This window comes from Haliotis rufescens, unplaced genomic scaffold, assembly GCF_023055435.1.
Source record: "Haliotis rufescens isolate VD_foot unplaced genomic scaffold, xgHalRufe1.0.p SCAF_7, whole genome shotgun sequence".
NCBI lineage: Eukaryota > Metazoa > Mollusca > Gastropoda > Lepetellida > Haliotidae > Haliotis > Haliotis rufescens.
The window spans coordinates 31,913,300-31,936,041 of record NW_025964361.1 but is presented as its reverse complement, the minus strand read 5'-3'; the positions used below and the strand labels follow the sequence as shown (position 1 = coordinate 31,936,041).

Here is a 22,742-nt window from a genome sequence, read left to right as displayed (position 1 = left end):
TTTATTTTATCAATGCCTAGCCCGATAACCACGCTTAAAAATCCCAAATGTTAATTGTTATCCTGCAAATTTTCAATGACCAGTATATGTTTTCTGAAACATTCCGCATAGCTTCACCAGTACTCCTAACAGTGCTACAATTGAATAACAAAATATAACATTTCTGAGAATTGAGTTGTTGTTTTTCGTCCTACCAAATCCCTTAGTTAATTAGCTGCAATCCCTTCAGAGTAAATTGATCTGCTATCCAATAAATGTCATTGCATTCATCGCCATACACTACCTGCATGCACTCTCAGTTTTGGTGTGATTACTGGAATGAAAGAACGACAAAATTATATTTTGTATCGAACAAGAAAACAACATAAACAATACAATTCATAAAGTGTTTTACAACAAATGTTTGCATGTACAGTAAACGCAGCTGTTGTTGGCATAATGATATTGATGTTTCGGATTGTCATACTTCGGGACGGCAGCTAGGTTACGCACAAATCGATCGAGGCGATAGCGTGACCACGCTTGCTAGACAATATGAATTATTTTGTTCTGCCAAATAATGTTTATCTAAGTACTTAACTGCATAAGCTGACAACAGTATATCTGGTTTATTTGTGCACAAAGCATATCGTATAAAAATAACCAAGCTTCCCTGTATGATGCTGAGCGACTTCCCAATTTGGCATGCAGGACAAACGTAACCTGCAACGTGACTGTGATCTCGACCTATCAAAATATCCACATATCGATTCGTTGAATATTCATATACCAAGTTAGAGGGGTCATCTCAAAACAGTAACGTATACATTATATGTGATAAAATCCCATTGTCAACATTAAATTAATGCAAATCTGACACGTAAAAGGGCAGTTTTAAATAAAATAAGTAATTCACATGTGCTATTTTTTTTTAATGTGCCTAATGGTACGAAAAATCCAGAAAAGAATTGTTGTAATTGTAGGGTGATTGTTCAGATACTTGTATAAATAATACTTCTGCCGTAAAATATAATAATTATAATGGATTACAAATCAGGATATTTACATTTAATTCTGAAGAATTATGTTATTACTTAGTTGTACTTGTGCAATCTACTCTAAACAAATGCTGTTTCGTACGAAAAAAATATCAGATACAATACAACTTATTGTTGTATTATAGATGCTAAACAACATTAATATTTTGACTGTCCTCTCTGACAGGTGTTTTTATTTTCCATAAAAAGACAATATATTTGTCATCTCTTTTTAAAATGATAAAACTTTCATTACATATCCAAATCATTTGGTTTTTTTTATCAAAACGATTTGTTCCATCAAAGACGTATTGTATGTACGTCCGTGGTTCCATGAAGATCGCAAATTTCAAGCTCGAAACAATCTCAATGATGACAATGAGTGTCTATACGCCCCCTACCATATACGAGTGGGCATGCGCAGTTAACTTTCCATGAAGTGGCAGCATGTTGATGACGTCAGGAATGTAAAACATTGCGACGAAGCCATGGACTCTGTATTTTCAATTTGAATAGTTAATAGATTCAATGCTATTAATTAGTCATATACCAAATTGATACAGAGGTTCTCGTTAATAGACATATGCAAACAGTATTGTCATATGTGGGGTAGCAAGACTTTGAAACCACCGCAAACACATCACCGCAGAGCATAATAGTGGCCTGATATTAACAATCCTAGATCAGGGCTCCCTTATAAGGCTGTAGAGGAAGCAGAAAGGGTGAACGATCGGACAACAGCGGTGCTTTTACTAGGAGGAAAGACATTATTTCTAGACACAAATTGGATCAACGAATAGTGCTTTGTTGGTGTCCACATATGAACGTACGGTTTCCAGATAGAAAGAGTTTCGACTCCAGAACGTAGTATTCGATACATTATTCTTCGCGTGTTGGGAATCACACTATACGTTGTAGATGAAGGAACCGCCATCTTGGAGTGTGAACCACAAAGAAATGGCTCACATTGCGGACTCTACAGGTAATTTATATGTCTGATTTATTGTGTAAGAGAAGTGTATTTGGAATGTCAACATTTATTATACCTTAAAGTCTATATATGTTCAAGCTAATCCATGAAGTATGTGAGGCTCTGGCAGAATATGAGGACACCTACACCCTGTGCATGAAATGCGTAATCGGTGAAGTTGGACATAGATCTTACTTAATATGCTTACAGAATATACCACTTAATTTAGCTTGCTAATAACACTATGTTTATTTATTCATAAACATGATAATCGTATGCTATTTGTCGTTATTTGTTGACATGTGTTGCACTGTCCCATTTAGCACACACAACCATTTCAAAACCAGAAAAATCTTGATCGTGTGGTATCGCGTTCGCCACACTTGAACAATTATTACTTCGTGACGTTCTTACGTTCCACCGAATATATATTGGAGTCGCGTTGCTGTGGGAATACGATGGGACCGCTGTTTAAGTTGAATCTTTTTAAAAATTAGATGAATAAAGCGATCATGAATAGAAGAATAATGCGATAATGATTGAAAATATAATGTCAGTGAGTAGACATATAGGCCTAGTCCATAATAAATTGACACCTTTTCAATACTTCTTCTAAAGGTGCTAGATATACCCACAGGTTTTTGTGTCGTCGCTTAAATATTTCTAGATCAATTAATATCACAATTGTCAGAAATAGACTATCCTATATCTCACATAGGATAGTGTATTTCTGACACATTGATATTAATTGATCTAGAAATCTAGAAATATTTATTTCAAGCAACGAAGCAAGGGCCTGTGGATCTACTGAGTGAATTTACCAATAGTGTTATTTTAAGGGTATTATCCACTAGGGCTAACAGCTTATTCACTCACGGTTTCGGTGAATCGAACCGTATCCATTCATGAATTGAATTTGTTATTTGTGGCCCCTAGAATCAAATATTTATGAATATGCAATCATGTGCATTTACCCTGTACCTAAAAATATCCATAAGAACATTATATGCATAGATGTCTTCAAAAGACAACACTTTCATAATATTAAATTTGACAGTATTGTGGTCACTGGTCATTGTCGCATTTGTGCAGGTACTAGTTCCTCGATAAGTGCAGTATATAAATGTATAATATATTAATAATTAACAAACCATGTCAAATAATTTATGTTGTTATTGTTTCACTGAATATAACAAATCATCAACTGCTGACTTGTTATTGTATTCGTGAATCGCTATTTGTTTTCGTTACCCTATATTCGTGATAAGAATCATATTCATCTCATAGTGTATTCGTGTAGCCCTATTATCCACATGAAGTACTATAATCTGACTCATATTATCGTGGTATTAGTAAATCTCATAATCCACACCCCTTGTCGACTGTTTTGAAATTTGATGTTTGTCCCACTGTTTAGTAGATACCTCTTATTTTAATTTAGAACCAAGCACTTAACTGCAAGGTTTCAAATGTATAAACAGCAGGACTACATCAAATTAGTAGGTTTATGGCCATTCTACCCTGGTGGTAAGGGCGCTTTGAAAGTGGCGCTCTCTTGCAATGCGTACCTAGACAGGGTACATGGTCCGCTGGACCGCTATCTTAAAACATTCCAGAAAGGGGCACAGGTAGTAATGTTTGTTTGTTGTTAACACCACACACAGCAATATTCCAGCTATATGACAGCGATCTGTAAATAATCAAGTCTGGACTAGACAGTCCAGTGATTGACATCATGAGCATCAATCCATACAATTGGGATACGATGACATGCATCAACAAAGTCACCGAGCCTGACCACCTGATCCCGTTAGTCGCCTCTTACAACAAGCATAATGGCTATTTACAGTATGGGTTGCTGAAGAACTATTCTATCCCGGATCTTCACAGGTCCTATTATTTTAGAATACTGGTGTGCAGTTGTGTGTGGAATAGAGCATATGTGAATAATTTAATATTAATAGTGTATTGATGTACAAATGGAGCTCCCACTACTTGTATTTGACATTTATTTAACCCATTTCTTTGAAAATCTTCTGGGTACAATATGTGAAGCCCATTTCTGGTGTCCCCCACCGTGATATTGCTTGAATATTGCTAAAACTAAAAGCGACATAAAACCATACTCACTCACTTTGAAAATTTTCAATATGTTCGTAGAAAGCTATGTCGTAATGGTTATTTCTATGACATTAGTAGCATGTTAATAGGATTGGATTGTTGATGATTGAATCATGAATGTGTTGAAGATGTGCAATGTACGTTACTCCAGTTGCCTAATATGCATCATGTAAGCTGTATCCAAGTACAGCAGAGCTGATGGATCTCTGTGAATGAATTCCTTGTATGTGTTGCTGTCTCTAGACTCAGTGTTCTTGTGTTGCAGGTCTAGCAGAGCTTGCTCACCGAGAGTACCAGGCAGCAGACTATGAGCATGCTGAACAGCACTGTATGCAGTTATGGCGGCAGGAACCCGACAACACAGGGGTTCTGCTGCTTCTCAGTTCTATCCACTTCCAGTGCAGGAGGCTTGATAGGTGAGTGCTTGCTCCTATGAAAGTCACAGCCTCAGCTCTTCCACTGTATGGCTCTGCCCTATTAGAACTCGTCTTGTCACATTTCTTTGCAGCAGGTTAATGTTGTCCAGATTGTAGATTTTTCAAATGAATACACTGCCTATGATACAGACATATTGTCTGTTAGGCACCTGATTTGTTTGTTTATAGTTATATGATAGTGGCTTGGGAATGTCTGCTGATCATGTCCACTTTCATGATAAGCAAGACACTCACTATCATGTATTGCAACTCAATAAATTTGAATATTTGATATATCTGTACGGTGTTGGAAATATAAAAATGACAGGCTGCCATCAGGACCCACAGACTTAAGAAACTGCAGGCCCTGACTAAACTCTTTCCGGTGCTCATTTTAAGAACTGTTGCTTGTTGTGACAAACAAATCAACAAGTAAATTTACCACAGGCCATAAGGACCCATTACATATTTGAAACTATGAGCCTTACTCGAGATCTACCTGCCGGCGCTTAGTTCGAACACTGTTTCTGTATGAATTTATCCATACATTTACCAGTTGTTTTTTTATGCCAAATATATTCCCTATAGAAAAGTATTGTTTCTTGTTTTATCAAGTAATTCTTTTACAGAAATATGATGTATGAGTATCTGAGAACGTGAGAAGTAATTCCATATGTGGTGTTTGAAATTAAGCATGAACATATTGGGGGTCTGTGTCATAACCCTTGTGTGAATAGTTAGCAGATTTGGGGAGTCTCTGGATAGGAAAAATAGGAACAAAGTCAAGACCCCCCTAATTTCAAACACTAGGCAGTGGTATTGACCCAATCATGTCAATAGAAGTGTTTCAAATAACATATAAAGACTCTGGGTGATTGTCTTTGCCTTTCCTTTTTTCAACACCTATAAGAAGAAAATTGTATTTTCTCATTGTGGTAACAGTCTGCGATTTTTGCCAGTCTTCTGGTCTCGTAAGGTCAGCTGTATACAAATCCATTTGGTAATAATTCCAGAACACAATTTCAAACAAGTAAGACTAAAATACGTTGGGCACAGGTGCCAATTAGGGCCTACTTTGGCCTTTTGACAGGAGGGAGGATATTTTTTAATTAAAGTTGTTATAGTTTGTATGTTTGCATTCATTGCTAATGAAGACATTATTTCTTCCAGGTCTGCATACTTCAGTCAACTTGCCATTAAACAGAATCCTATGCTAGCAGAAGCATACTCAAATCTAGGCAATGTATATAAGGAAAGGGGACAGTTGCAAGAAGCACTAGATAATTACAGACATGCTGTGAGGTTAAAACCCGACTTTATTGATGGATATATCAACTTAGCAGCAGCCTTGGTGGCAGCAGGGGACATGGAACAGGCAGTGCAAGCTTACGTGACTGCATTACAGTATAACCCAGTAAGTACCATCACACCACCCTTGGATTACAAGGCATCACCCATCCCACGAAGGGCTGGCTTTACTGCTTTTCTGATTTATTGGTCCTGCTATCATTTAGGGGAAAACAGCATTTCATGATGATTTTGTTTTGTTCTTCAAATGTTTTTTCTCAAAACGTTATCATGTGTGCAGTGTCAGTCAAACATTTCTTGTTGGTCTTACTGTTTGAAATCAATAATATGTGATCTGTTTTGTGGTGAACACATAAGTTTGTTTTCAGTGTTACTGTACTCCCTTACTTTTACACAGATTTGCAAGTCATAGGTATGTCAGCCATCATGTAGCTTGAATATTACTGAGTGCAGTGTTAAACAACAAACAAAACAAACCTAGGTATGGCAAATACAGAGATAAGACCTTACTGGTAAACACTGAAAATATGGTGAGATTCTTTTTTTTTATCCCAATGAATATGAATGAGTACCATGGTTAAAAATGTTTAAGGGGTTGTGACAGGGTATATACACATTCATACCCGTGTCCATATCTTTAAAGCTAATTGACTGATTCAATTACACATATTCTTAGTATACAGACAGTAACAGTACCTTGTCCACTTTCTTCACTGAAAGTGGTGCTGTCGTCTGTAACAGTACCATACCCATGGTTGCTAGCAGTGTAACAGTGAATGTTTTGCTTGAGCCCAATGCAAAGGGAAACGGCCAGTCAAAATATTGGCATTATTCTTAACATTGAGTCCACTTCTCACAGATGTGTCTTGGCATATCCACATCTGTCTGCCAGTAAGAGTCCCTACCATACATTTCATATGACTTGCTTCACACTAGTTATATTCTTGTCCTTTGGTTGGACATGTTGAAGACTGAATTAATGCTGATCTTTCCTTGATTTTCTAGGACTTGTATTGTGTGAGAAGCGACCTTGGTAACCTGTTAAAAGCTCTAGGAAGGCTAGATGAGGCCAAGGTATGTCCACCCAGCTTGTGTGCCAGCTCCTTGTGCACCATAGCTAGGTCTTAAACCTACTTCAACCCACACTATTCTATACATATGACATATCCATGTTAGAATATTATGTTGCAACCAAAGCATTCCCATAAGATTTTGCTAATAGCTATTGTGCAGTTGTTCACAGGACTGGAGAGACAGCTGTTTCTGTCCGACAAACACGACCATGTTTGGGATATATAAATGTTTATACAGCTGCTTATGTATTTCAGTTGCCCAGGGTTGTTTCCTAACCCATAGATTGAATTTGAATGTTCTAAACATCAGTGCAGAATTCATTTTTGGTTAAAGTAAATTTATCATGGCTTGTGCAAATATTCAAATCTACTCTATGGAGGAATAGCAGATTTTGAAAAAGGGAGATATTATTATTTTTCTTTCAACAACAAAACAAACATTTAATTTTGATATTTGAAATTTAAATCATTCAGTGGCCAAATGTATTGGGTTTGGTGTGTTCGAAAAGTGGCGTCCAGGTCCAGGGTTACATAGAAATCTGCTATGTAGAGGTTTTGCGCTGAGGATGACATGGCTGGAATGTGTAGTCTCTCAATGAGAAGAGATGGAGGCCCTGTCACTCTAAGCTCAATCAAGGAGCAACACTGTGGTCAACCGAAGTTGGTGTAGAAATTAAGTCTTTGCAACCAAAATATTTGGTCCATTTTTGTCATGAAGCGGACTGTCTCTCCAAAAGCTTTGTTTATTCGTCTGAACCCAAGACGCTGGCAGCGCATGAAGAAATATCAATCATAGTGAATAACATCATTGGTGATATTTCTCGATTTTCTTAACAATAACACCTGGGGGAAGTGATGTGATGAGGTTGACATGATGAGATTGATTGTTGGGGCAAGGCCCACACCAGAATCTTATTGATTTTGACACGAACAGAAATCCAGAATCCTCAACACTCTTTTATCGTTTTTCTGTGTTTTTTCTTGAATCATGTAACTGTGGGATACATACAAAAGCAATGCAGTAACTGCAAATCAAATCTCTTTTCACGACGTCGCCGTTTGAGATGCTACATCAGACCTGTGCTCTTCCGAATGAACACTGCAGTTCATTTTGGTCAAAATAAATTGATCTGGTGTCACAACAGATTTAAAAATGTTGACCGATATTATCGCATTGTACTGTGACATGAGATCTCACATTGTTGACTTGTATTTTGTACACCAATGATGAGATTTGCTATGATTGGGTATTCTGTTTATCTTCTCCATTTTTCGATTCATACTGGTCATTTGCAGATTTTTTTCAACTATGCCTCCGCATGGGACAGAAGGTATCATAATATCACAAATGATCTAACATTTATCTGGAGTAATTTTAACACAAATTTAAATGCTTTTAGCATGTGAAATCAATTGTCTGTGTGAAGGAGTAAACAGAAATATTGAGGTATTTATGTCAGTGATTTGTTAGATCATTCTTAGTAAACTGCTTGAAGAAAAATTAAATATAAGTGATAATTTGAATCTCTATGTTGTGCTTTTTCTGGGGTTATTGTTAGATGTATACTGAAAAGAACTCTTGATGCCTTCTATCTTGGAGAGAATAATTTGTATAAAGATGATGCTGGGAAAGCTTTGGTTCCCAGGAACTTGTATCTGTAACCATGGTAACTGTATATGATGTCCAGTAGTTCTGGTGTCAGTAATGAGATGCTTGAACAAGATTGTGCCATTATTGATTTTGATGTTTGTTCTGCAATTTGAATTTCAATATTAATCTCCAATCTTTTACTATTTCTGCACTAGCATTTAGGCAAGAGAGGGTGTGCTTTGATTATGGGGTGAGGTAAATGAGCATCGAATCAACGGAGCCCAATCCCACCCACTCATCGAGGCGGAAGTGTTAACCAAACCGGTATGAATACTTGTACTGTTGCCGCCATAGTTTGGCAGGTATTGTATCAACAACAATGGATGTAGTCTGTTATCTTCAAACAAAAAACTGCCAAAATTGACTTTTCTTTTCTTTACCACTTGGCTGTCTGTGCCAAATAAATCGTCCACATTAAAAGCTATAGTTTTCCCAGTTCTGACTGTCTTTGGATTTCTTTTTTTTTTTGCTCTTATCCCAACAATTTGAGAAAAGATCTTTTTGTAGGAACAACTCCAATTGTTCTGCGTTTGCGATTGAAGGGCGCGCGTTTTATTTTGCGCAGGCGGTCGCGCGATTGCTTCATTTTCTTTAATCCATTAGGCAATGGTGTTTTGAAAAACTTACTGCGTGCTTTCCAAACATTGTTCAGAGTCTTCATCCCAATATCCTTAATTGCTTCATTTCAGCTTTGAAACAATTCAACTTTAGCAACCATGATTTTTATGTGGTTTCCAGAAGGATTTCAGAAGATGAAGTTTGGACCAGGCGGGTTGAAGGTTGCCGTGCCATTGATACATGTTCTAGCCAAGCCTTCAGCCCGCTTTGTGTCATGCGCTTGCGGTTCGCACTAGGGCAGTCGCATTCAGCGAGAGAGGCAGAGCTTGCGTACACTTCATTTTTTGCCCATTACTAAAAGCCTTCTTCCTTTTGTCCCTCCCTCTTTGTTCACGCCCCCTACAGGCCTGCTACTTGAAAGCTATAGAGACATGTCCAAACTTTGCTGTGGCTTGGAGCAATCTGGGATGTGTGTTCAACGCTCAGGGCGAAATCTGGCTTGCCATTCATCATTTTGAGAAGGTAATTATTAAAATGTATTTTTGTCAAATGTTATTATTGCAGTTATCAATGGTTAGGGTAATGATGTATTGTTTCTAGCATATAAGAATCTCATGACTCCTGTATGTTGCTATGTCATTTGGACATTCAGACCCACATTACTAGAGATAAATGTCTGGTCATATTAGACAAACAGGTTGGTACGTTTATTCATTGTTCATGCCTGAGGGGCGGTCAGGTAGCCTAGTGGTTAAAGCGTTCGCTCGTCACGCCGAAGACCTGGTTTCGATTCTCGACATGGGTACAGGGTGTGAAGACCATTTCTGGTGTCCCTGCCGTGATATTGCTGGAATATTGCTAAAAGCGGCGTAAAACCATACACACTCACTCACTGTTCATGCCTGAAGTCCCATACAACAAATATAATTACAAATGTATTCTTGTGAGAGTTACAAAGAGTTTACAATTCTTCACACATTTTAATAAACATGAGATATTTGGTAGGTTTAATAAGAGGAACTGAATCAGAGATTGAACACATTGATCTAATGCTGTGGTACATGCTGTCCTTTCTTTTTGGCCTTGTAATTAGACAAATTGAGCCCACACTCTCATCACACTCTATCACTTTCAGGCTGTTGCATTGGACCCTAATTTCCTAGACGCTTATATTAATTTGGGAAATGTATTGAAAGAAGCAAGAATATTTGACAGGTAATTACAGACTTATTTCCTGGAATAACCTTATTTTTTAAATGTGTTCTTGAATGGAAAGAATTTGGTGTCTTTGTAAATCTGTTTTGTGCTTGCAGCTGAGTAAAATCACCCAATGTATTACCTTGTAAGTAAGTCATTGGCCATAGTTTCGCAACTTTTAATAGGTTTGTGGACACCATTTGTATATATGCTTGACTTGTCCAATAACCTTGCATTGTGAAAAGAAAAGTTTGCATTATGAAGAAGATTCTTTGAAGTTAGGAGTAAGAATGGTGTATTGTTTTGATTTCAGAGCTGTTGCTGCTTATCTCAGAGCTTTGAATCTCAGTCCGAACCATGCAGTTGTACATGGCAACCTGGCTTGCGTTTACTATGAACAAGGGTATGTACAATTATATATATTGATACAGCCAGTAACAGACTGAACAGAAACATAACAGCTCAAAACTGGTTTCAGCCCAGATTATATTGCTCATACAGCAAGTAGTTGATAGAGAAGTACCAAATGAGAGCTATAAATTGTGGATAATGAACATGTTCCTGATATGCAGTACCAGTTGACCGGCTTAGCCTATGTTGATGTTATTCACTGTGTTTCAGACTCATTGATCTGGCGATTGACACTTACAAGAGGGCAATAGAGCTGCAGCCCAACTTTCCTGATGCTTACTGTAATCTTGCGAATGCTCTCAAGGAAAAGGGGCAGGTAAGCATTGTGTAATAGGTGGAGCTTTCCCTGATCTCTATTTGCACAGTTCGGAATTAGGCATGAATTTCGGGGGGTCCTTGTCTTGACTTAAATGTGACCAAAAAGTTTTGGGGAGCCCTGAGATTTAAATACTGTAAAACTTGAGTGCTTGATTTGAATGTCAGTATTTATGTTAGATTTGGGGTGCTTTGCAAACACCGAACGCTTGCAAGCGATGTACAGCGAAACGCCTTACAGCTAGGTGCTAACTTTCAGTCGCTTGCAATCGCACCAATAACTGGCTAAGATCGCTTCGTGCTCAAACCAAAATGGCGGCTAAGTTCGACATCGGAACAAGAAATTCTTGACTGGATCAACTGGGAAATGGGCAGAGGAAGCTAACATCCCAGCATCCTCAGTCTGCTCTACATCTTCAAAGTTGTCATTAATTCATCAGTGCCACTTTGGAAGAGTGTGCAAGCAATTTAAGCTGTTTCAGACTCTGGCATGAGCGGTTAATTTGTTAATTGTAAGCATTTCGTGGCTTGCAATGCGACCCTTATCTAACTTAATGCATTTATTAGGAGTTGTTTTGTTACAGAGGGACATACAAACAACTCAGTCTCATGTGGCATAAAACACAAAGCCAAAATGTATACTGGAAAAGTTAAAAAATGAAGAGCTGAGACTTTCTTTAAGTGTCATTGCTCCTTGTATCAGTTGCGTGCAGTAATGAACTACTTCACTATTGCTGCAGGTGAAGGAAGCTGAGGAATGCTATAACACGGCACTGCAACTATGCCCCACACATGCAGACTCCCTCAACAACCTCGCCAACATCAAGAGGGAGCAGGGCAACACAGAAGAGGCTGTCAAGCTCTACCTGAAGGCATTGGAGGTAACTTCTTCATCACAGTTCAAAAATATATGGTATTAACAGGAACTGAAATTATGAAAATAATGTATAAGAAGATATGATCATGCTCAGGTTCACATGCTTGTAGAACCAGTGTGTGCTGAACATATTTATAGACTATGGTTGCCCAAACTTGTCCTGTTGCATCTTGTTCAGTAGAATTTACTCCTTTACTTTGCTGTCATAATCGAAGCTTATTATGCCGTACGAAGCATTCCAAGACTTTGGCAAGTGGCTAGAGTTGCAGGCTATGGATATTGTCAGACAGTTTGACCATGTGTCCATGGTCTAGATGGTAGTGTGCCTGGCCGGAGAGTTGAAGGTCTGTGGTTTGATTCCCAATCGCTTCATACCGAAAGACGTTAAAAGATGGTACTTGCTGTTATTCTGCTGATGCTCTGCATTAAGGGAGTCTGTATGGCAGTGTCTGAGTGATGCAAATCTGCAGCGTTGTATCTCAGCTGCCTAGCACTATAAAACTGGCTTTAGTTCGTACAAGCACACAGCCATGCACAGGCACACGTACCCATATTGCTATAGAAGTGGTATTCAATTTCAAAGTGTTCTGTTTGGTTACAGGTGTATCCAGAATTTGCAGTAGCCCATTCAAATCTGGCCAGTGTTCTACAGCAACAAGGAAAACTCCATGAAGCACTCATGCATTATAAAGAAGCAATTAGGTAAGGAAACCTGACAATGTTCATGGTGTCTGGTAACATACAGTAGACTGTATGGCCCTTATTAACTGCCATTCAATTGAAATTAAAGTGTTTATGAAACTACTCCATAAGATCATTCTCTCTACCCAACAGTTTTTATGTGGATATTCTGAAAGTCCAGATGGGATTTGGATGAACTTCATTGTTTGTCACGTGTATACTATTCAGTGTTGCCAGTTACTGCTCAATAAGACGAACACAATAATTACAATTATGTACGCCTTCTGAGTATATGAAATGTCAACTATCCAAATATCTTTTTTTTAAAAAGAGATAGTTATGTTAAGGCCCTTTGATATATACTGGGGAAAAAAACAGTTAGGGATCATGGATATTTGGGGGAAGATTGCACATGAAATTGTGTCCTCAGTCGTCACGACAAAAAATGTACCCTCCAAAGATGTATCATTTTTTCTTGAGTATAATTATGAGACATGTACAATGTTTGAATCAATCTGTGACAGTGTCTGTATGAAGCATGACCCCTCTGTGCAGGATATCTCCAACATTTGCGGATGCATACTCCAACATGGGCAACACGTTGAAGGAGATGCAGGACATTCAGGGTGCACTGCAGTGCTACACACGGGCCATACAAATCAACCCTGCCTTCGCTGACGCTCACAGCAACCTGGCCTCCATCCATAAAGACTCGGGGAACATCCCTGAAGCCATAGCGTCCTACAGAACAGCCCTTAAGCTGAAACCTGACTTCCCTGATGCCTATTGTAATCTTGCTCATTGTCTGCAGGTATGGTGGAGCTTATTTTGTATTTTAGAAAATTGATCTGTGTGGGTTCTCAGGAAGACTTAACCCAGGCTAGCAAAAGACTTCTTTTAGCTGGCTCATGTGTTGAAGCATGGCAGTGTTTGAAATTATGAGGATCCTGGGGCCCTCCTTGAGGCCTTTTTCTATGGTAATTGTATTTAGGTACCCTAAAAAATGTAAGAAAAGAATCTGTTGACTTTAGCTTAATTTCAAACCCTGCTTGGGGTGTGGATTCTTTGTCAGAAATGTACATTTGCCCATACCCTGTTCAAGTGATTGATAGCTCCCCTTTCAAGCCACTGGTGTGACTTGGATGCTTTTGTCATTGTTCAACAACTTGCCAATGATAGTTGTTAAGCAGATTACCACGAATGATGTGCACTAAGACCTCATATGTCTGCACACTGTATATGGACACCATACTTTTGAAAATTTTCCTTGAACATTGAGAAATGGGACAATTCTATGAAGCTATGATTCGTTAATCGGGTAAAGGATTTATTACTCTTTAGACAGTAGTGTCTAGATTTACAGGTGTCTTTGTAGAATGTTTCACCAGATTCTGCTTTGAAATAAATTATGTTTACAGTTGAAAAAAAGTAGGAAACGTCAGACCATTTGTGCTTGTGAGATGCTTACAGCATTATGCCTGTTCCAGATTGTATGTGACTGGACAGACTACAACAGTCGAATGAAGCGTCTAGTTCAGATAGTACAAGATCAGCTTGAGAAGAACCGTCTTCCATCAGTCCATCCACATCACAGTATGCTCTACCCCCTCTCTCACTCCATGAGGAAGGCCATCGCAGCCAGACATGCCAGTCTCTGCCTGGAGAAGGTAACTAGCCATTGCAAAACATCAGTCTTGCTGATGCACTATTTCCAACCGGTTCCATATTTGATATCAACTACCATAGAGCAAACAGCTTTTTTTATTCTGTCTTAAAATTTGTCTTAATGTCAGTTGGGTTTTTAGAGATAGCTTGATGTATAGTATGACGCTATAATATCGGTGTATTGGTAAATCTTGTAATCCACACCCTCCATCAACTGTTTACTTATGCAAATCTAAGTTTCTGGATTATTTTTGAAGTGGAATTTTCCCAACCGCCATTTGAAAATTGATTAGAAAAAAACCCATTTGTTTGGACGAAGTCCCTTGACCCAACATTGGTCGTAAGCATACTGATTATTGATAATCCAAAACAGATGTGATGTGGAGCACATATTCCACACGTATCATGCCACAAAATAGACATACTGTGATAATACAGAGTTGCCTGCCCTTGAGTCGCTAAGGACGGGTACTTTGGTTACCGAACTCAGTAAAGAAAATCACCATAGATCAATCCTAATTGGTGCCATAAAAACCTCCGAGAGATTCTCAATGAACCTATTTGACCAAGAATGAAGGCAGGGTATCGGTTAGAAACTAACAGTTTTCGTCCACAAGTCCTTATAATGATAACATATAGCAAAACCTTTAAAAAGGAATAATTTCTACTAGTCCTTATGATACCTTTACCATTGGGCACTTTGGCAAGGACTATAGGACTAGTGCCAATTTCTAACGCTGGGGTATTATATATGTTGTCTTTTTGTTAATGGCTTTCATGCATGGAGAAAGTATTCTTGCATTCATAAACATACTGGCCAGGCTTTTTTTAGCATTCTGATATGAGGACCTCTTAAATTGATTCTGATGTTTGACTTGGTATTTTTTTGTCTGCACAGATTAACGTGTTACACAAACCACCATATCAACATCCCAAGGACAAACTGTCCAGTGGTGGTCGGCTGAAGATAGGTTACATTAGCTCAGACTTCGGCAACCATCCAACATCTCATCTGATGCAAAGTATTCCCGGTATGCATGATCTACAGAATGTCGAGGTGAGTCTATGGATAATTTGGGAGATGTGTGTGTAGATGATGTGGCAGATGGGTGTGGGTGTTTCTAGGCTTTTGTATCGTGTAAACTCATGTCTGTTTACAAACATTGATTTTGTTCTACCATGAACAGGTGGAATTAATCAATAGTGCTATTCTCTATCAACAGTAACCTGATAGTGTTCAAATTATCGTGTGTACCCATGTTTATCTGATGTAGAAAAGGTCTTCAGCAATCTGCTGACTTGGTTGATGCATGTCATCGTAACCCAATTGCATGGATCGATGCTCATGATGTCAATCACTGGATTGTCTGTTTCAAACTTTATGGGCTTGACAACAAAATGTGATTTTTATGGAGGCGATTAGCTGTCAGGATTGAGGTGATATATTTGCAGTAGGCTGATTTAAGAGGTGATTAAAGCGCCTTGAGGATCCTGGATTAGGTCCTAACTAATGTCTGTCATATGATGCGAGTAATTGGATAGGGTGATTGGGCTCAGTGACTTGGTTGTGCATCTGTATATCCTGACCAGACCTTGCTCATAATATCAACCTCTGGTTTGTTTGGTACAGGCTTGATTATTAACAGGCTGACATGTAGCTGGAATATTGCTGTGTGGTATTAAACAAATAAAGTTTGCCTGATGAAGAGGCAAGATGTAGCTCTGAAATGTCTTTCAAACAATGATGTTATTCATAAAAGTTTCATGTCTTCAAATAACAAAGTGATCAACTGGGATGAATTGTATTTCAGGTTTTCTGTTACTCACTAAGTCCTGACGATGGAACCACATTTAGATCGAAGATAGAGAGAGAAGCAGAACACTTCATAGATCTGTCTCAGGTACGACTAGTTGCCACCTCCAAAACATTGAATTGAAGCGTACAAAACTAATCCTGAAATATGTCAAGCAATTTTTACTTCCAAGAAGAGGTGTTATAAGACTATGGTTGTGGATTTGATTTGACTGAATAGCTAAGTATTCTTGTGTTCAGATTCCCTGCAATGGCAAGGCAGCTGATCGAATCCATGCAGATGGAATACACGTACTCATCAACATGAACGGCTACACAAAAGGTGCTCGCAATGAACTCTTTGCCCTCAGACCAGCACCTGTTCAGGTATGTGGATTGAAAACATACAGGAAATGTATATGACCTTATGCTTTGGTCTGTTTACTGATGGTGACTCCTTCTAGGCTCAATGTCTCATAGGCATTTAGTATATATTTTTTAACTGAAGAAAAATAGAATATATTTTTAAACTTATCATATCTCACATTATGCTATTCTTCTTTCGTCCTTTATGGAAATGTGCTTGTACAAAGTTTCCAACTTCTAAAAGACAGTGCATGACCCATTTGCATGTGCATGACCCATTTGTTTTGGATGGTGATGCTGGCATGTGTTCAAGTGATTTGTTTTTTAGAAACTGGAAACTTCGTTTCCATATAGGACTCAATAAAGAAATGCATAGTGTGAGATAGGATAAGTATATCAATATAATATTATTGTAAAATTTCAAATTTTAATGTGGATCAACCTATTTTAAGATGCTTAGTTATGTAGCATTTTTGTTGTTTCCAAAACTTAACCTAACATTTTCGCTTACCAGGTGATGTGGCTCGGTTACCCTGGGACAAGTGGTGCTTCATTTATGGACTATGTAATTACTGATAGGCTCACCTCCCCAGTCACTGTTAGCAAACAGTACTCTGAGAAACTGGCGTACACGAGAGACACATTCTTCATCGGTGACCACATGAATATGTTCCCACATATGCTGGAGAAGTATGTCATCAAATATACAGACGAGAATGGCAAGAAGTTTGAGTACATCTTAAACAGCACCGACCTCAGTGAGGCCAAGGAAATTGCCACAAGTTTTAAGGTAAGAGACTTACTAGTAGCCTCGAGATTGGGTGATTGTTATGGTGCTTGAAGTGGATAGGACCTGATCAGGCACCTTTGATAATTTCTGTTGTGATATTCTGTCATTAAAGCTTGGTGGCTTTGTGGATATTTCTACTGAGAAATTCTTGAGTAGACATTAAACAAAGCTCTCACTGTATTGGTAAGCACAAGTTGGAGCAAGTACGTCCTATTAGTCACACATCTGGTTTGAGTCCTGAGAGACTTACTCCGTGTCTTAGTGAACAGAGTGTGTGTCTGGAAGATTGTCCACAGCTGTGTTATACAAAAAGACATTAAAAGATGTTATCCTGTCTGGCACTTGGCACAAAGGGGATGTAACTGGCCGGCTCGGATTGGTATCCATGTATACCTGCAGCATAGTACCTCAGTGGGCAAATACTATAAAGCCAGCATTTAGTCAAGACTAGTACAAGTTGCCACACACAACTATATAAGTGCAATAAAGTTTGAACACAACATTCTTTCACAACACCTCAACTCCAGTCCTGAACCTACTTGCACCAAGTGATGTTAGTGGTAAACTATGTTTCAACATGTTGAATGTTCAGCTCAATAGTCTTAGCACTAAGGTTGTTCTGTGCAATTTGGTCCTGAATGGACCACAAGAAAGAATGGTTGTTGTTACCGATTCCTGGGTGTGTTTTCAGAAGGTAGTGCAGCAGGTGTTGCCAGGAGCGACAGTGACAGCCCCTGATGGAAGCCTGATGTCGATGACAACCACGATTCTGGAAGTACCCAAGACCGTGGTGACGGCCCTCAACACCATGATGCAGTCAAGTCAACCTCAGACAGCAGTGAAAGGGGATGTTGTCGTCATGAATGGACTCACAACAAGTCAGGTAATTAGAGAGGACAATATAAAAGGAAATATATCCTTGGTAATTAGCAGGGTTGTAGCAATTGTCTGCACTGACATGTGTACTTGTTTGGATGCTCCTATCAGATATCAGTCAATTTTGAGGCTCAAGACCTGTTTTGTTAAATATCATTTTGAAGGGAGGATAGTTAATCAGTGTATCTTGTTTATAAGGTTATTGCAGGTCTGCAGACTATGGGTTTCACATTCACACTATGAAATATGAACCAAGGTCTGTCAGCATAAAGGTGTTAATAACTTTCCCTCAACCTATCATTGACCTCTGTGCTAGAACTGGAATTCTTAAATATCAGTGAACCTCAAGTTATGCTTCCTGCACAGGTCATGCTTGTCACAGTTTGTAGGCAGTTATCTCTGCAATAATATGTCAGCAAGTTTGCTCACAAATATGGGTCAGTATAGGAAAGACACAGCGCAATGTACCAGTGGCATTCAGCCACGTGTAGGATATAAAGTGGGAAGGCTACATGGATTAAAATGTGATTTTTACAGACAAGCAACAAGGCTGCCACAGGGGAAGAGGTGCCGAGTGGCATCATACTGACAACACGACAGCAGTATGGCCTGCCTGAAGAGGCCATTGTGTATTGTAATTTCAACCAGCTGTACAAGATCGACCCTTCTACACTGGAGATGTGGGTTGACATCCTCAAGAATGTTCCCAACAGTGTGTTGTGGCTTTTGAGATTCCCTGCTGTGGGAGAGGCCAACATCATTCTCTCAGCCACCAACATGGGACTACCGTCCGGGCGCATCATCTTTTCCAATGTTGCACCTAAGGTAAGTTTCTGACCTGGCAGATAGACATGAAGCTAGCAAATACCAGAATTCCTATTTATTGGTAGGAAATATTCAACCATTCCAGTCCATACCAATATGATTATCATATTTCTTCAAAATACCTTTGTGAAAATTACTGTAAGCATGTTAAAGCCAGACTTTTTTTAGCAGACTCTCCAAAATTGAAATGTGAAAATTGAGAATGAGAACTGAAAATCAGTGTAACACACCACCCCCACCCCCGAAAACAAGTGGCCTACAGTTGAGCTTGTTGGTGTTATGACGGTATGGAGCTGGATACATTTATTGTTGGATATATGATATAGCATTGATATTATTCTCCATATGTGTGGTCCAGACTCAATGTACAGGCAACAGTCATGTGTTTGATCAGTGTGACTTTAAACATTAAACAAACTTGTTCCAGGAGGAGCATGTGCGTCGTGGCCAGCTCGCCGATGTTTGCGTGGACACACCGCTGTGTAATGGCCACACGACAGGAATGGATGTTCTTTGGGCAGGCACACCCATGGTGACCTTCCCAGGTATGACAGGTGATAACTTCAAAAACAATTATTCTCTCTCCACTAACTGAAGGGATTTAAGGGGAATAATGAGAGGTCCAGGAAACACTCCTTATGGAGATTCCAAGGCCGAAGACATGCTACCATGCTTTTATCACAAAGTGCTATGTGGATTGACCTTCGAGAAGACAATGTTTTCCTTTGTGATCTGAAGTCTTGTCAATGGTGGCTTTTGATTTTTGGGCTTCAATTATGGTTATTATGCATCTGTGATAATTGAACTCATCACTCATACAGAATGCAAAATCGTGTGCCCTATACTCATGAAACTTGAAAACCATGGCATGCAATACAGATGGACGTTTCAATTTTTGTACACTTTCAGTTGTAGCATGCATATGATTGGGGATAGAGTTCATATGTTATTCTTGACTCGATCACAAGGTTTTGAAGTCTCCATAGATAATTAATATAGGACAAATGCAATATTTATAACTTGGACCTTATGAACAATATTACTGAGAGCTGAGAGGAATACACTGACCCAGGTAAATACCTACCATAAGAATTCCTGAAGAGGACAGCTCCCTAGTATCTCATTCATATACAAGTGGTTGTGATTAGCCAGCCTCCATTAGAGTAATAGAACCGTGGCCATCACCACCACATATTCTATTTGGTTATTTATAATGTGATCATCTGGTGATGTCATTCAGCTAACATGGTTTTTGTGTGTTCAGGTGAAACGCTGGCTTCTCGTGTTGCCTCCTCTCAACTCCACACTCTTGGATGTCCTGAACTTGTGGCCAAGACGAGGGATGATTACATCCAAATTGCCACTCGACTCGGTACAGATGCAGAATAGTAAGTATTCAAGATTGATCACCAGTCATTCTGTGGAATTGTAATATCTCAGTTTCTAGAATTTGGAGCCAAAAGTAAATGTACTTATTGATTGTTGACATCATGTTGTAAGTATTGCATGTCTTTACATATTCATCAGTCACCTTACTGTCTACACAGATATGTCGCTTATCAGTACAGATCAGAATAGGTTTATGCTGTTTTGGTGTCCAAAACAGAAAGTAAGAGCACTTGTCACGTTCAAGGTCTGGGTTCAATTCCCCACATGGGTACAATGTGTGAATCCCATTCTGGTGATAGCTAAAAGCTGTGGTAAAACAGAACTTGCGTTAAGGGATGATTATCAACATATGCACCATAATGTTAGCAAAGAATCAAGATAAGAAATCTTTGTGAAGACCATCTTTAGTCAAATTTTTAGACATTTGAAGTTTTCTTTTGTTTGTTTACAGTTTAAATGCAATGAAAGCCAAGGTATGGACAGCTCGGCAGTCCAGTCCCCTGTTTAATGCAAAGACCTACTCTAGAAACTTGGAGAAACTGTACGAACGAATGTGGACCCGATACGAGAACAACCTACCCCCAGACCACATTGTGTCCCCCTGGAATTGAGGGATTATACCACACAGGAACATTGTAGAGACTGATGAACAATACAGCAGTTTCATCCTGCTAAATAGCTTGAGGTCAGAAAAGATTTGAAGACCTGTATATCATTTACTGGAAGAAGTGTAGCTGTTGTGCAGGCTTGTGTCTGATTGAAGATCCCAAGGACTGTTCACTCGAGTGTATGTAACTCAAGAACACTTATATAAGTGGAAGTGTAAACTTTGTCTATATGATTGTATATACTGGTAATTTTTTTCCTGATTGAAATGTATTTTCATACTGGGTAATAATCCTTGGAACATTTTTGTCTTGAGGGAAAAGATTTTCTTTCTTAAATAATTATTGGTGTTTTGTTCTGATATAAATGAAGGAATGATGAATATGGAAATCACTATATTATAGCTCTGCACCTTCGCAAGTTTATCCTGACATGATATCACCATTCTGCTTTTCTCATCGTCCATCATATTGTTATCACCCCATTTATATTTTCTCATTTTATCTTTGCACAGATTATTGTTATCACCGTACTGTAAAAGACCCCCTCCCCACCTGATGTACATAGTGCACTCCTGCTTGTAGGGTTTGTAAATGAGATGGAGCTTAGGTTATAGTATTTATTTTTACTACTGTTGAGTTAAAGCAGCTCTGTAATTTTATCTCTTCTCCTCCCCCACAACCTGTGCTGTACAGGCGGTATTATTCATCACTTCAGTTTTTGCTTTGCGGTGAATTAAAAATTTGAAAATATGTCTTGTGTTTGTTGTCGGAAAGTGGTGAATGTTTTCCGTAAGTGATATTGCAGATTTGATACTGCAAGATGTAAACAATCTACCCTGAACCAGACAGTACGGTTGGCTGCATAGACCTGCGAAGATCCGGGGTAGAATAGATCTTCAGCAACCCATACTTGTCTTGTAAGGCGACTATACTTGTTGTAAGAGGCTACTAACGTGATTGGGTGGCCAGGCTCGCTGACTTGGTTGATGCATGTCATTGATCCCAATTGTTTGGATCGATGCTCATGAAATCAATCACTGGATTGTCTGGTCCAGACTCGATTATTACAGACCGCCGTCATATAGCTGGAATATTGCTGAGTGTGGCGTTAAAAAACAAACCAACAAGCATAGATATTGATCACATCGAGTAGTATTGATAATGGGGTACAACGGCACTATGCAGAAAATTTTATCTTCATCATTAATGCTTGCCACATTGTTAAGCATTCATGATGAAGATGTAATGTTTTAAACCCCCAGGGCCACGTGGTATAAGTCTATTGTAGGATATCTTCTAATGTTGATCATTGTGCTATATTCAAGTAAAAGTATGATGTTTCTTTATTTGTGTAATGCCACACACGGCTATATGACAGCGGGATGTATATAATCAAGTCTGGACCCGACAATCCAGTGATTGATATCATGAGCATTAATCAATGCAAGTCGGATCAATGACATGCATCAACCAAGTCAGCAACCTGACCACCTGATCCTGTTAGTTGCTTCTTACGACAGGCATGGCCACCTGTTACGACAAGCATGGATTGCTGAAGACCTATTCTAACCCAAATTTTCATGGCTGGAGATAGTATACCTTCAGAGCTGATGTAGGACTTGTTGACTTATCTTGAAAACCTTTTCAAAGCCCTATCCTAAAGAAGGTATATACCAAGTTTGATAATAAATGCAAAAATAGATTTTAAGAAAATGGGACAAACTTTTTTGTGATTTGTTTTTTTTGTCGTCACCTTCACCTTTGAGCTTTTCAAAATATGTGCCAAAAGAAATCCCAGGGCCATTTGGAAGAATTATCACTGATGTCAATGAAATTT

General features: G+C 38.8%; 1 protein-coding gene across 2 annotated transcripts; it reads left to right on the top strand.

The window, feature by feature from the left end:
• Window positions 1-1,704: 1,704 nt before the first annotated feature.
• Window positions 1,705-21,655, top strand: LOC124146034 (UDP-N-acetylglucosamine--peptide N-acetylglucosaminyltransferase 110 kDa subunit-like). Of its 2 annotated transcripts, none has more exons than XM_046516081.2 (21): window positions 1,705-1,998; window positions 4,373-4,523; window positions 5,694-5,937; window positions 6,837-6,905; window positions 9,519-9,635; window positions 10,249-10,328; window positions 10,624-10,713; window positions 10,932-11,037; window positions 11,777-11,917; window positions 12,515-12,615; window positions 13,150-13,405; window positions 14,082-14,261; window positions 15,158-15,316; window positions 16,071-16,160; window positions 16,313-16,438; window positions 16,932-17,207; window positions 17,899-18,090; window positions 18,621-18,908; window positions 19,336-19,462; window positions 20,173-20,296; window positions 20,749-21,655. In XM_046516081.2, the coding sequence occupies exons 1-21, from the start codon at window positions 1,935-1,937 to the stop codon at window positions 20,906-20,908; spliced, it is 3,141 nt and encodes a 1,046-aa protein (XP_046372037.1). In that variant the 5' UTR covers window positions 1,705-1,934; the 3' UTR covers window positions 20,909-21,655. The 2 variants fall into 2 exon arrangements, with proteins under 2 accessions (XP_046372037.1, XP_046372038.1); XM_046516082.2 differs by having other exon boundaries at window positions 1,706-1,998; window positions 19,336-19,453.
• Window positions 21,656-22,742: the final 1,087 nt, after the last annotated feature.

Excerpts from the sequence above, each read along its gene's own strand:
- LOC124146034 (XM_046516081.2), top strand. The coding sequence starts at position 1,935 with ATGAAGGAACCGCCATCTTGGAGTGTGAACCACAAAGAAATGGCTCAC. Across the intron at positions 15,317-16,070 it reads ATGATCTACAGAATGTCGAG|GTTTTCTGTTACTCACTAAG; the intron begins GTGAGTCTATGG and ends ATTGTATTTCAG. Across the intron at positions 16,161-16,312 it reads ACTTCATAGATCTGTCTCAG|ATTCCCTGCAATGGCAAGGC; the intron begins GTACGACTAGTT and ends TCTTGTGTTCAG.